The sequence below is a fragment of the Anas acuta genome, chromosome 9 (genome assembly GCF_963932015.1).
Source record: "Anas acuta chromosome 9, bAnaAcu1.1, whole genome shotgun sequence".
Classification (NCBI taxonomy): domain Eukaryota; kingdom Metazoa; phylum Chordata; class Aves; order Anseriformes; family Anatidae; genus Anas; species Anas acuta.
The window spans coordinates 12,759,656-12,774,862 of record NC_088987.1 but is presented as its reverse complement, the minus strand read 5'-3'; the positions used below and the strand labels follow the sequence as shown (position 1 = coordinate 12,774,862).

At 41.1% G+C, this 15,207-nt stretch overlaps 1 protein-coding gene across 4 annotated transcripts in view; it reads left to right on the top strand.

The window, feature by feature from the left end:
- ACAP2 (ArfGAP with coiled-coil, ankyrin repeat and PH domains 2) overlaps positions 1 to 15,207 on the top strand; it is a 64,945-nt gene that overhangs the window by 8,600 nt on the left and 41,138 nt on the right. For all 4 annotated transcript variants that reach the window (XM_068692697.1, XM_068692698.1, XM_068692695.1 and 1 more), the window contains exons 2-5: positions 7,503 to 7,560; positions 8,986 to 9,105; positions 10,434 to 10,487; positions 14,668 to 14,726. In XM_068692697.1, coding sequence (XP_068548798.1) covers positions 7,503 to 7,560; positions 8,986 to 9,105; positions 10,434 to 10,487; positions 14,668 to 14,726 — 291 coding nt within the window. The remainder of the gene's footprint in view (positions 1 to 7,502; positions 7,561 to 8,985; positions 9,106 to 10,433; positions 10,488 to 14,667; positions 14,727 to 15,207) is intronic.

The following is a 15,207-nucleotide window of genomic DNA, read 5'->3' as shown; positions in this document are numbered from 1 at the left end:
AGGGAAGAAATTGCCTTACTCTTCTGAAATCCAAGATAACACAAGACTCGTAGGGAGATTATAGGATATCTCTGTAAATAATGGGTTTTGTTTAACTACAGAGTCCTCTGATCTCCAGTTGCTTCTGCTTTGTAGGAGTTGTTGCGTACGGATGTTTAAATCTTGCTGTTAGCAATTCCGAGCATACTGATACTGAGAAACTTGCACCGAGGGGATCTGGTGATATTTACTTCTTCTGTTTCTCAACTGCTGCTATCCGGCCTTTATATCAGCTGTGCCTGAGGGGTGTAAGGGGTATCTTCCATGAGGGATTAATTCTTGGGTTATTCCTTTGATTATTGTTACTTGTAGCTTTGAAGGAGTCGTGTCAGCTTTTCTTCTAGTGTCTGACTGGGAACTCCAGACCGTGAGCAGTAGTTGCCCATAGTCAGGGCATCATGAGCCCTCAGCAACAAGAAGCTGAACACAGCACCCTCGGTTTCTGCCTTTTTTTTATTGTTGGCTTAGCTTCCTGAGGCTCTGGTCCTGCTTCCTTAGCTGATAGTAAAGCCCCCTAGAAGGCTTTTGACTCCTTGATGTTGGAATTACAGGTTAAAGTTGTTCAGGACAGGTATTGTGATGTGCTGCACCCTTATCTGGGTTGGCATTGAGCAATGTAATAAGCTCTCTGGCTGTGAAGCTTGCGTGGTTGCTACTGACATCGTGTCCCCATCTTGGTAGCAGGTGTCCATAGTGAGTAAAGAATCGAAGTTGGAAGATGAAGGAAATACCAAATATTAGAATCTCTGTGGAACAAAAATGTTTGTAATTTCCTACTTGGGCTTACTATCAGGCTCGCTTGAGGTTGGGAAAAAAATATTAGGCAAAGCTACTGGGAAAACTGTTGGAGATTGCTGGCAAATTACAGCACAAGTAGATGGAGAGGGAAAAGCTTGAACTTGGGGCCAGCAGGTAGTACAGGTGCCCTTAAGGCTGTTTGATAAGGTAAATGTGCTGCACTGCTGGGAGTTCAGTGGTAATCAGTTTGACTTTCAGCCGTGTGTACTGGGTGCAACAGAACTTTCCTTTTTGAAGTTTACTTTATCACGTTGGTTATCTTTTGAGCCATGTGTAATCTTGCAGTAAAGAATAAATCGAGAGAAGCATGCATCGTAAAGGGATTTGTCTGCTTTCGTTGCTTGTTGAATGGAAGACCACGTGAATTACTGAGGATCAACTAAGCTTTCTAGATGAAGGTGATGTTAAAGACCAGTACCTACAAGCAGACCTTCAGTCTAATGATTAAATGAATTCAAAGGAGAAACGCCCATCTCTCATTTCTCTCTTTTGTTTTAATAAGACAAGTCTGAGCTGGAAGGAATCGAAGAACAGTTCTAATACTGAGGACTTGGTTCTTGTTTTGTTTTTTGGCTGGGGAAACTTGAAATCTATCTGTTGCTTGCTACGAACCTGAGAACTTGTTTTATTTATTTGCCTTTTCCAAAATAAAAATCTTCAGAATCCTTTGTGTACCCTCCTTGTATCCAAAGGAATTATAGGAAATCAATTCCCATGTTTCAATCCACCAAGCTCAGAAAATTCATAGGATTTCAGAGTGGAGGTGGAGTGGATGTCGTATTTCAGATTCCAAGCCCCACTATTCAGGTTGTGAAGCTTTTCTGAGCTATCGATGAAATGCTTTGTGGTAATGACTGAAGAATTAATAATGTGAAGTGTATCCGTATGACTGAGGAAGTTCATCTCGGCATGTCTTGGAGCATTCATCATCTGTTCCTCAGCGTGGAGGGGCTCCGTGCCAGCAGGGAAAAATCTCTGTGGTGCCAAACCAGCGCCTCAATGGACTCTGTGACAGGCTGCAGCAGCATTCTTTCTTCAGAGCATCTTAATGGTTATGAGACATGGTGTAAGTCATGAAATGCTTCTTGTATGTGTGTATCCTTGCTGTTATCCACAACAGCTAGGCCCTGTTGGTCAGTGTGTGACTTTTGACTCCCCATGCATCATGTTTCTTTTTTGATCAGTGGCTTTCTGATACCATTTTACATGTACCGAATGTATTCCTTGTGAGCGTGCTGGTTAAAATAATTCAGGATACCCTTTTTATATCTAATTAGAGATGAAAGAAACCAAATTAAATACACGGTGGGTGGAGGGAGCAGTTGCCAGGCTGGAGGGTAGGTCTGCTGTTCAGAGGGACGAGGAGGAAGACAGAACTGGTAGAAACCTCATGAATTTCAACCAAGCCATGCAAAGACTGAGCAGAGGACCAGCCCCACAGAGCCGTACTGGTGGGCGAGCACCTCAGCATCCTGGGGAACAGAAACGGGCCGTCTGTCGGCAGTGAAAACCTGCCGAGTGCTGGGCTGCGCTGGCAAGAACGGAGCTGGCAAGCTGAGGGAAGAGAGAATTGCTCCTCTTAGTAGTCACAAGACTAAGCCGGGAGTACTATGACCAATTTTGGGCCCTGACGGTACAGGAAGGATATTGCAAAAATGAAACGTGCAGCCTACGGCAGCTGTACTGGATCGCGTGGTGTGAAAGGAGGGGATGAGAGCCGTGCCTTCGGCAGGCTGAGAAGGCTCCTGGAGGAGCTCATCATTGTCCTCAGTTACCTAGTGAGAGGTTATGGGGCTTAGGTGGTAGATCTAGGTGTGGGGTTTTATTTTTAGGTGCACATTGGAAGGAGATAACAGTTGAAAGTTGTAGCAGTGCAGATGATGTGCACTGGAGGTTAAGCATGGGAATGGGTTGCCCAGACAGCCTGGGCTACTTGATCCTCCATTCACATCCAAGTGGAGGGCATCAGGCCTACTGGTTATAGAGCACTTACAGCTTGTTTTGGGTGGAGCAGCAGCATCAGATATTCCCCTTCTTAGTGTCTTTTGCCATAGCTGTGTGTTACAGGCCCTTGTGACTGAGATGTGTGTTGGTCCTCTTTGTTTTGTTTGTTTTGAAGAGGGAACTTTTCAACTTGTCCATAGGGTGTTTTGAAATTCTTTTGCTTTGAAGTACCTGTTATTGTAAAACATACATGTAGTGACTTACTCCTATTCCCTTCAGTCGTTAACAATGCTGAATGCAGTCACCACGAGGAGTGGTTCATAAACACCTCCACTGCTGAGTTTGTTCAGGCTTGATAAGCGAGACTGGGAGTTGTCATCTCTGTGACCTTTTCATCTGAATCTTGGTGGACACTGCAGAGCAGGGCAGCACAGGTTGAAACCCAAGTCTGGTATCATATAGAGCTGTAACATGAGGGCTTGGTAATTCTGATAGTTTGATTTTACACGTGTCCAGAACAGTGGGATGCACAGAGAGCTTGCAGCTAGTCTCCAATGGTGTCTGTATTGGGTTTGTATTTAAAAGCTAAAATGATGGGTTGCTTTTACTTATCCAGGGATGGACCAGCTTTATCCAGCTCGGGCCCTTTCATTTGGTGAGCTGTACATATTTTTGCAACCTCAGTTTTCCTAATGTCCTTAATGTTGAAAGTGAAATGAATTGAAGAGGACAAAAGGGAGTTAATCACGGTTCCATTTACTTGTTGGTTCATGTTCAATCAGCTTTGTCTGTCCAAGGCTGAATTGTTGTGCTTTGGCAGTGGGACATGCTAAAGCTGCTTTATTTACTCTTCTGACATACAGCTGGTCTCAGGCAACTATTCCACAGTAAATAATGTACATATATTTTTTTAAAGTGTTGTAATACTTGAACGTGTTCTCAAATGCTTTGATTTATGTACTGATAATTTGTGGCTAGTATTACATGTCAACTTTATACTGTTAAACTGTGGTGAATGTTAGTTGAAAGGGTATGTCATCTGCAATGCAATCAGGCATTAAGGGGCAATTCCACAGAGCATATGTGCAGGTAGGAGATTTGTGTCTTTCCAAGGTTTGAAGACAACATTTTATCAGTAATGTTGTTGAAATTGTATAGGTGAGAATCTGCTGTTCTCACTTCACAGACCCAAATGTATGAAGGTTTTCAGAACCCAGTCTCAATAGCACTTGATTTTGTGTAATTGTTTCTGCTCTTCTGAAAGTGTACTGAGAATGTGAATCTCAAGATTCAGGCTTTCAGGTTTCCTTAATGAAAATGAAAGCAAAATGAAAACTACAGGAAAATAGTAATAGGTTATTCTCTTTATGAACTTGATACTGGGGTGTATTAATTCTACAACCGGTAATCAGTCATCTACTGCACCTTTGACTTCTCCAATTTGTTGCCTTTGTTCAGCACCTAATTTACAGTGAGTACTGATTCCAGCCTCCTCGCTCCCAGGAATGCAGCATAAAAATGCGAGGTAGAACAAGTGGATGAGACGAGTGAGTGGAAGACGCGAAGCTGGAGGTGAAGCTTGAAGAACAGCCATCTTAAAAGCACTGGCCACTGTCACCCCCTACACTGTAGGGCTAAATGGGGTGATGCAGGCCAGGCAGGCACTTGTCTGTGACCACAGGCTGCTTGGCCTTGTGGTCAGCACTGTGTAGTGGTCATATATCGACCAAGATGTTTGCACAGCATCTGGCTGGCTGTGTTTTGGGAGGGGGAGAATGGAGGAGAGGATGACAGTGGCCGAGAGAAACATTCCTGGGAGTTGTTGTTGGGGAGCATGGAGAAAATGAGAGGAGGCTCGCTTACAGAAGTTGTCCTCCGCCCCTCGGCAGCTGTTCTGGCTTCGTGTTTCACTCTGCACTGTTTGAGCATCTCGGGAAGGCACAGATGTTTGACTTTGATTCATGTACTGAGGCAGACTGCAAGGGCTGAATCCTTGCTCCTGATGCCAGAGCCTTTTGGCCGAGGTTACCCTGACGCAAACCCCAGTCCCAGCTCCCACTTCACGAAGGAGAAACATTCCTGGGACATGTCACATTTGGCACTCAGTCCTCGGTGCTGTTTTATGACCGCTTCCTGTGTTTAGGGCTGGAGATTTTGTCTTGGCCGCGGGCGTGGGTTTTGCTCAATCGTGACAATTTTCCATGAACTTTAGTTCCTGAGACAGATGTTCTAGAAAAATGTACCTTTGTATCCTGTGGCTTCATGAAGTATTAAATTGAGAGAAAAATAATAACAACATGGACATAGCAGAGCTCGGGCCAGCTGTTCTTAAGGTGTTCCCTAACGCAGTGTGAAATTAATTCTGCACAGACGGGTGCTGTCCTGTTAGCAGGTTATCAGGTTTGTGCTGCTCGCTGGTGGCCAGAGGGCACCCGGACCCATCGCCCCTACGCTCACAAGCTAGCGTTGGTTACATACTGTGTCCATGAAGGGAACTTTACTCATTCTGATATGACAGAAGCAGTGAAAGCTGCTGTTCTGGTGCAGAGAAATAGGGAGTGGGATGGGTTTGGCTGTATGTGGTGTGAGGCCTGGTGCTGGTGGCAGCCGGGCCTGCGGCCAGCCGAGCGGAGGGGCTGCGTGCTCCCTTTGCCCGTGCTGGCTGTCTCTGCTTGGCTTCACGCTGCTTTTTTGAGCTGCCCTCTTCTTTTCAGTCTTCTGAGATCCTGTCCTGGCTTTTATTCCAGTTTAGCCAATTCTCTCTTAGAGTTTCCGCCCCCTGGTGAGTACGAGTGTGATTATTGAGCAGATGTGTTGCCTTCACGCTGCCCGCTCCAGCTGCCTTTATCTCCCCTCTTAATCTTAAATCTCCCGCAACCTTTTTAGCTCATTAAGTTCCGTGGAGCTAGGACTCTTTGCTAGTTAAATACATCAAAAAAAATCTTTTATCTGATCTTCCTGCAATTCTGTAAACAAGCTCCTTAATCATGCTTTTCTTTTAATGCCAAAGAAACAAACAAAATTGTTTGTACCGTGACTATAAGCATACTAATACAATACAGCAGGCTAAATACTGAGATGTTTATCCTTTCCTTCCTTTGCACCCCCCAGATCTTTCAGAAACAAGATTTAAATCTATAGACTTTCATGTAAGTTAATCATTTATGGAAGAAAAAGAAGAAAGTGAGAGAAGTTGCCTTTGCCTGAAATCCTCTGTGGTGTGAAGTCAGAGAACAGGCAGAAGCCAAAATGTAACTGTATGGGAATGTGCTTAGATATAAAACCCAGGATGTAGCTGTGGGAATGCCTTTAGATACAGGACTGGAATGTAACTATGTATTGGTGAAACTCAGAAAGCTGGGAATGTCATGCCTTGTGTTTCAGCACTGCAGGCAACTGGCAGTGTTTTTCAGTGCTGTTCTTGTAAAAACTGCTTTTCCTGCGTTTGGGGCCTGATCCAGGCTTTTTTATTTTCTTTCCTTCTTGGCTTGAACTCATGTGAACTAGAACGGAATTAGCAAGAGGCAGTGAAGCTGTGGTTCTGTGTGCTCTCTCCTTGGTGGTAAAGCTGGCTCAAGAAATTCCTGCTCCAAATTGTAGTTCCCTGCTGGTCTCACTTTTTCCAGGAACGGGGTGGTGTGTTTTTTCTGCTGGGACTGAAACGTGAAATATCTGACCTGATTTTTCCAAAAAGCTTTGCAGAAAACTTCCTATTAATTCCTATTTCCCCTGGGGCAGGCTGCTGTTGGTGAGCAGTGTGGCTCTGCGAGCAGTTAGGCTGGAGGAGCTGAAAGACTGAGGCGCCCCGTGATGGGAGCACGGGACAGCAATATAGCTCTTCCACCAACCCTTTTGTAACGGGAAATCACAGCCTCAGTGTATAGGTTTTTGTAGTGTAGCATTTGTTGCTAGAAATGGGTCCGTTCAAATTCTCAAGGCAGTAGCCTGATGAAACTTAGGTTCATGAACTCTCTGAACAAAGTGCCTTCCTTTCTCAGTCTCCTGTTTTTTGTTTCTTTGTTTGTTTTTCATGTTGCAATAAGCAGTGAAGAGGGCATTAAAGGAAACATTCAGCCCTCTAGCCAAAGGAGTTATTCTAACAAATAAGTTTTCTGAAGGCAACTTTTACTGGCATGTAAAGTTTCACTGGCCTGAAGGACAGAATTGGTCTAGACTAGGGGCAAATGACAACTGATGGTGTATCTTCAGCTTGACTGCAGGCCACTTGACTCATGGCAAATGCTGTATTTTTTGGTAGTCTACTGTGAGGCAGTTTAGTCAGTAGCCATAGTTTTGCAGAAAGTGCGAGGAGAGGACTGTCTGAGCCAGGAGTGTCAGCAAAAAAAATTACAGTTTTACTCAGACTCTTAATTTCTTTCCTTGGTTATGGCTTCCAGACAAATAGGTTACTGGCTGTACAGTGAAAGAAAACATTTAAATGTGGCAGTCATAAAAGTATAATACTACTTCACCTCAAATCCTTGTTACTAAGCCGTCTGGTTTATCTGTATGTTTTTCTAGTAATATGATTTTTCCTTTTTTTTTTTTTTCTGTCAATTTTTTCTGTAGTTACTTTAAATCTGTGCTGATTTAAATAGCTGCAATTTAGGTGAAACTGCAGTGGCAATTAATGAGTTAAATGAATGTGTCCCTGCCCCTTCCCCTGAGTCCCAGAGTATTCTTGTATAAAGTTTTACAGGGAATCATTTTTATCCATGCAGGGCAGCTCTAGAAGAAGTAGAAGGAGATGTGACAGAACTGGAACTGAAACTTGACAAGGTAAGCTTTCTAATTCAACAGTCTGCTTTGGAAAAAATCTGACAAGGTATGTGTTCGGGTAACTCAAGGTCACAGCTGGGAGGTGGCTGTTGGAGAGGGGAAGGACCTGGGTCAACCCAGAGACCCCAGCCTGTGTAAGCAGCATGAGCCAGCGTGGCCACGGCCACAGCTGGATAGTCTGGTTGTAGAAATCCCAAGCCAATGCTTTGTGTCTGGTAGTCTGCAGGCACATTTACAGCATGATAGGGGTGTGTGTATATAAACATATATCCGTCCTTCAGTCTGGAGGACTTAACTACTGTAAATTTTTATCCTGCTTTTTGTCATGCTTCGTGCACGTATATAAAATGGACGTTCTGTGTAGCATCTTTTCAGGGCATCGCAATTCATTTGCCACTTTCTCTAACCAGTAGTACTTGGAGGCTTTTATTCTTAGCATTTTGTGTGTAGCTTGTTTTTGTTTTAAATCTCCAGAAACTCTCCTGTCTCTGTATTTTATGCAAAATGCATAAAATTATTTGTTGCTTGTGTTGTAATGTGGCAGACAGATGTCACTTGTTGACCTCCTTCACTGTGTTTTGAATGTGGACCTTTCTTTTGGCAGCTGTGAGTTGGCTGCACAGAGGCAAAGTCAGTGTCAAGTGTAATTTTAAGTGGGAAGACTTCTTCCTTATTTCTTTGTAATTAGTGTAACCATTTGCTATTTCAAAACTTTTTTTTCAAAGGGCTGAATGTGAATGTTGGTGACAGTGATGGCTAAGATATGTTGTTACTGTAGGAGTGATTAATCTGTTTTGTGAGACCTGAATATGTAAGCACTTAAAGGATATGAACATCTGTCTACGAAGTCTGTTTCCCACTGGGCTAAAAGGGTCATTTGGGGGCATAAGGGGAAGAATTCTCAAATTCCTTAAGGAGCCTTGACCCTCACCGCAGAACTTCTTGCTCAAGGCCAGTGCCAAAAATGCCGTGTTATCATGTAAAATCCATTTAATCTTTACCCTGAGACAGTGCCCTAGTATTCCTCAAAGCAAAAACACCTCAAACCCTTTTGCTCTTCTGTACTTCTGAGCTAGTATAAAAGGTACTTGTATTTAAGCAGTGTAATTGTAATATGAAGTAAATGATCTAATATAATACTTTAATCTAAAGCCAGGCTTCTCGTGTGTGAGCTGAAATAACTATGGCCCAAGGGTAATGATTTGTCTTGGATGGCAACTTCTTTTGTTTGGTTAGTCATATTATACTTGGCTGGATTGTCCTACAATTATGATTTCTGGGTTACGCTATTTGCTTTTCCCCCCGCTCTGGAAGAAAGGGCACTAAGCAATGAACCAAAAGTGAAGAAAATTATGTTGGTGTTTAAAAAACAAACAAAGAAAAACATCAACCTTTTACCAAGTCACTTTTTCTCTTCTGTTGTAGCTTGTAAAGCTTTGCATTGCAATGATTGATACTGGGAAAGCATTCTGCACAGCCAACAAGCAGTTCATGAATGGAATTCGAGACCTTGCACAATATTCCTGTAAAGATGCATTGGTTGAGGTAAGTTCTTGAGGTTAAAATTAAAGTAGAAAAGCATAACTTTAAAAGGGCAAAGCAGAACATTTGGCAAGAGAAGTAGTTGAAGTTTATACTATTACTTGTCTCTCGTTTTTCTTTGGACTATACTTTAAGATTGAGCTTTTTTTGACTGTGGTGCTCTGCATGTGTCTGTGTTTCATTTCAACTTTTAATCTGAGATGATGAGAATTTTCCAAACCCCAGAAAATCTCTTTGGATAGGAATAGTCATTTTGGGAAGAGTAGAGAAAGACAGTTTGCCGTGGTGAACAGGTTTCCTGTTTACTTTACTAAATAATGTCAGTTCTCTGCAACTGAATTCTTTGAGTTGATCGCTTACGTTTTGGATCCAGCTCTATCTTAATACACAAAAATTTAGATTTTTAAATGTACAGGGCCAACTTTGAAGTTGTAACCTCAGATTGACATCTCGTTAAGCTAATTTGGAACACCTCATATTTCCTGTGTGTTAGTTTGAAATGAAAATGTGTAATATAAAGGTGTAATTATGTGCAGATGTCTGTATATCATGCATGTTTAATGCACGTTATGTTACAGAACGTGAGTCACATGTATGTGTCTTCACACTGGTTGACTACGTAATGCCCGTGAACTTCAGTATAGCTCCTGTGTGTGCCTGAGACTGTTGTCTGGAAGTGGACTTGGTCGTAACTTGATGACCAAGTGATGACAAAATCCCTAAAACTCATCTTGGTTTTACTTATTATCATATACTCAATTATTTGATTCCAAGTAGGTTTTCTTACACTTATTGTTGGATAAGCAGTTAGCCAACTATATTAGGGATTGTTATTTTTTAACTGTTTTTAATTGGGACATTATTTCTACAGATTCATGTTGATGTTGCTAAACATATCAGCTCTGAAGCAGCAGTTCCCACAATAAATGTGTGTTCTGATTATTATGACATTTTAATCGGGTTTTGGAGTTAGTGTTTAATATTAGTGTACTACATATTTATTAATGTTTAATATTGTAAATTTATGTTTTAAAACACGCAGACTTCCCATAGCTTAGTCAACTTAATTTGTATTTTTCCTGCTTTGCTTCAGTTTGGTCCTTTATATATAGGTAGGTAGCAGTAACATTTTTTTTGTTGTTGCTTGTAGTTGTAATACATTTACTTGATGATATCCTTGTGTTCTCCTAGCGTAATGGTTTTAGTTGGAATAATCATGCTAAGGAAAATTGATTCTTAAGTTTCTTACCAAACACGGTAAACATTGCTTTTGTGCTGTGTATTTAGTAGGACTGAACTTTAACAACTTGTGTATTTTTGCCTATTTACAGACTAGCTTGACAAAGTTCTCTGACACCTTACAGGAAATGATCAATTATCACAATGTAAGTATCATTAGATGGAACAAGACCCTGATATATTGAGTTATATTTAATAGTAGAATAATAAGAGTTTTTTCTTGTTAATAGTATTTGAAAAGTTACTAATTGAGTGTTATTAAATATTCATCATTTGCTGCCTGTAAATGTTTTGTTTGTAATGCATATGGAATATTTATAAATATTCACTTCTGTGCAAATTTTTTATCTTTATTTTTTGTCTGGAATTTGTAAGCTTTGCTGAAGTCCATTGCTGTGCTTGCAGTAGGACAGATGATTATTGGTTTATTTTAATCACACTGATGGGCAGCAGTGGCAATTTATGAGCATGTTTCTTCCCTGGAATGCTGATTATCTTTCCTGTGTTTTCTGCCTTTTTTTGTTCTCTGTAATGCGCAAAACAAAGCACCTCTGATGTTTGTATAGTTTTCTTTTTGGGATATATGAGCAAGTTAAAGTGTAAAGAAAGGAGAAAATACTGGGCTTAATGCCCAATAGTGACTTGTCGCATATCAAACTTCATCAGAAAGCTCAGTTTTGCCTGGATGGAAAACTGACTTTTCCTCCTTTGACAAAAGATTCCAGTTTTGCGTTGTGAAAGTCAAAGGCGTGTGTTCTTTCTTCTGTTTTCTTCTCCCCTTGGCACCTTCTGCTTTTCTTTCCTTTTCCAGAAAATTGCTGGAAAGCAACTCAGTCATCTCCGAAGTGCTGAAGATATGCAGGGCACTTAAAAATTTGGGAGTGTGGTTTTGGTGTGTGTGTTTTTTTTGTTTGTTTATTTGTTTTTTTTTCCCCACCACTAGGAGCTTAAAGCTGTGGGTTTTTTCCCCTCATTACATTTTATGGGCCAACTTTAGGTTGATGCTAACAAAATTGTTTGAACAGCGTTTTCTAAAATGCACGTTTCGAAGGAAGGAAAACAAAGGGAAGTGGATTAATACAGTTGAGTTGGATATCTATACCTCTTAATGAAAATTGTAGAGAGGGAAGTGAGTGCACAGTGATACTTGCTGCTGGTTATACTCTTAACCATGTCTTTGCTGTAAGTATGCTCCTTCTGACGCACCTCACCTAGGCCCTACATTCTTACTGTTATTCTTGTTCTACATGATTGTGGCTTTGGCAAAGATTGTGCATATCCCAGCTCTTCCTCTGGGGCAGTTTGAGTGAAGATAGCAAAGAACAAGCCCTATTAAAAGAAAACTTTGCATATCAAAGTAGGGTTCTTCTTGTGTCCTGTCCTGCTTTTTCCCTCCACTTCCTTGCTGTGCTCAAGTGTGTTGAGTAGAACAGTGGCTTCTGTTAAAAGGCACGAGCATAAGGAGTGAGGCATGGGATGGGATTCTAAAGTAGGGCTTTGTCAGATTTACGCTGTGACCTGGCTTAGCTTTTTGTGAATCTACTTAGTTTGCCAGGACTTAATAGCTCAGTGTCAGCTCAGTTGCTGACCATGTTGGCAGGAGAGCCCCCGTGAGTGGGGGAAAGCCAGAGGAAGAAAGGAGGAGGAGCAGGCACCCTGCAGGAAAAGGAGGGAAGGGGTAGGAGATGGCCCCAGTGGGATGTGGGTTACTGTCTCTGTTCTTGTATGTGGCGTAGCTATGGAAAAGGCTGAGGACCAGACTGATGTGACATCCTCATGATGTGGCAGGGGGACAGGTGGCTTTTACAGCTAGTGGCACGTAGCAGCTTTCTCTGACTTGTTTTGTAGCATGTGAAAGGTAATGTGCTGGAAGGTGTAAAGGTAGTCAGATCATGGGCTGGGAAGCTTGTTCTGTTCCTTTGGGAAAATTGTGTGTATTTTTCTGCCTAATGTGCCCTCCCCCCTGTTACTGTAAGTAGAATTATAAGGCTCATGCTTCTGGGAGTCCAGTAATCGGTGGAGTTGCCATCTGGTTATATTCTTTCTGTATTGATCTTGATTGGTGCACTCCTCAGGCACTGGCAAGCTTAAATGTCAGCAGTGGGAGTAGTCCCAGTATGACTTCCAGCTTGTCAAGAAGTACTTGATCTATTCTAGTTATGTGTTGTGGTTTTTTTTCTGATTTATTTTTCCCCACTAAGTGAAAATACAAACAGGATCTTCAGAATGCTCCTTGTATTGCTGTTAGATAAAGGATAGTTCATGTTAGAAGGGGCCTCAGGAGGTGTCTGGTCCAACTGCTGGCCTCAAGCAAGGTCACCTCAGAGGTTGGAGCAGCTTGCTTAGTGTTTTATCCTGTTTGGTCTCAAGCTTTCAAGAATGGAGACTGGATAGAGGGTATGGTACCACTGTTAGTGGATGACTTACACTCAGTTGTATTTTTTGACCTTCATTTTTTCTAGAAAGAGGAAAAAAAACAAGCTGTTAAGGATTTTGCTGTCAGTACTTGGTATTACATGTTCCCCACCCCTCAGATTTTGTGAGTAGGGTGACAAAAACTGAGAACATGTTTAGAGAAAACACTATTGGACTTGAAACTTTGAGTTCTTTACTTGTTCTGTCAATGTTATTATTTAATGCTTAAATCTGTACCCTTTGGAAGAGATTCTGTTCAGTTGGAACAGCTGCTGCTTCCTTGTATTCTTTTACCTCTTCTTTTTTTTTTTTTTTTTAATAATGCAGAATGGGAGGTGTAGAAGAGTGGGAAATGAGGGCATCATTTCAAGTCAGCACAGTGATAGATAGGGAAAGGATTTGTCCTGTTGCCATTGACCTGTTCCATTCTGTCCTGAAATGTGAAAGACAGGTGTAAAGCTGAAGGAACGTGCATTTTCATTTGTTTACCAGGATCTCTGGGGGTGTAAGAGGAAATAATTTGTCAAACATTCAGGTGTGCTTTGGCCTTGTAAACTTCACAAATTTATCAAACTTTACAATTTGAGTAAGTTGATTTATTCCCTTCCTGTTCCCTCAGGCTCCCCAAATCTTAGGGAAGTTGCTAAGAAGCATGGCTTAGAACACTTCAAAAAAGGAGCAATCATGCTTCTTAGCAGTTCATCTGTGGGTGTTTTTCATTTACAAATTTATTATCTGAAGATGTTATTAGTTACTTGTGTATTTTTACATTTTCAGTATCAACATCAATTTTGAAGGGTTTTATATTTTGGTGTTAGATATTGATAGATTTAATAAGAGTTCTTTTCTAATTCTCCATGAAAACCCCATGTATTTGTGCTAAAACTGTGCCTCAAATTGCTTTGGTTTTGACCTATGAAGAAAAAAAACAGATCTTCCTGACATTTAAGTATTTAAATCCACTTCCTGATCTTGGGTTAAGCCTTAAGATCTGTCCAGATCTCACCATCAAGCACGTGGTTCAACGTACATGTAGCTCATAAACAGAGGCTGCCCGTCATCTTTAAAAGACAAGAACTGGATTTGAGTTATAATGTGGGTCAAAGCTGAGTTGCATTAGTGAAGCTGTACAAATAGTTTGCTGTGCCGTTGGTGCTGCACTTGAACTTGAGCCTGGGTGCCAACAGAACAGGTGACTTCACAGAAGGTGAGGTACACTCTGCTTTGACATAACTTGCTAGACTTTTTGGTGTTGCTTTGGTGACTGTGGTTCCACTCCACTTTTTTGATTTTGCACCATGCATCAGCATCTCTGCACTGTGCCAACAGTGTGTTGCTGCAAATGGGCGTGCAGCAATGCTGGTTTTGGCACACTTAACTCAAACCCATCTTTTTCCAAAGGTATTGTGAAAGATTTTTTTGCTTCACTTACTGTAGTGTTGGAAGATTGGTGCCCAATCCCTCAAAATCCAGATGCCTCTGAGAATTTAAGAAATAATTATTTTTTGGTGTAACATCAAGGTAAAATATTTTTTGCCATGGGTAACTCAATTTTCAAATTCATGCCTTCCTGTACAAACATCTGTGTGAGCTGGCGCAACATTATCAGCCTTATTTTATTGCTCTACTACTATTTCCTTTTTTCTTTTTTGCTACGTAATGAAGTTCTGCAAAGGATTTCAAAGATGTTTTTAACCCTGGATGTGACATAATGTGAAAAAGTATTCAGATTGACACACAGAATAAAATTCAGAAGCTATTGTTAGGTCAAGAGTCCTCAATCAGGTGAGAAACACATGGCTTACAAAGGGCTACAGAAAGGATTCTTAAGTACTGTCTGTGCATATCTAAAATGGAAAGTTGTGAGTGTGCCAAAATTACTGAACTACATATTAATACTTTTTCTTTCAGATCCTGTTTGACCAAACCCAAAGATCAATTAAAGCACAGCTTCAGACTTTTGTTAAAGAGTAAGTCAACTTGCACTTGTAATGGGAAAATCATAAAATTGAATTTAAAAGCATGTGACTTCAGAGAGCTGGTGAAACACTTTTCCTGAAGGCCATCAGCCATAGGTTGAGAAATGTATGTTAAAATTGGCAAAAATCATTCAAAATCAGAGGTTTCAAACCCAGCTGCAGAAATGTTGAAATCGTAACAGTTTAAGTTATTAATCTTAAATTATGTGCTATTGTCTAGCCTTAGAAAAAAAGTCATTACTAAAGCTTTTCCCCGTGAGCATGAGATGCATTTAAATTTCAGTTTTTCCTTTCCCAAAAGAGGAGGACAGGAAGGCTGCCATACTTTGTATGATTTCTGTTTGTTATGAGCATTTGTTAAAAGAATGCGAAAACAAAGAAATTAGCTCTAACAGTCACAAGCAGGGTCTGTTTAGTGTTTCTTTTAAACAATTACTTCGTGCTTTGGAATTCATTTGTCATCTATCTTTCA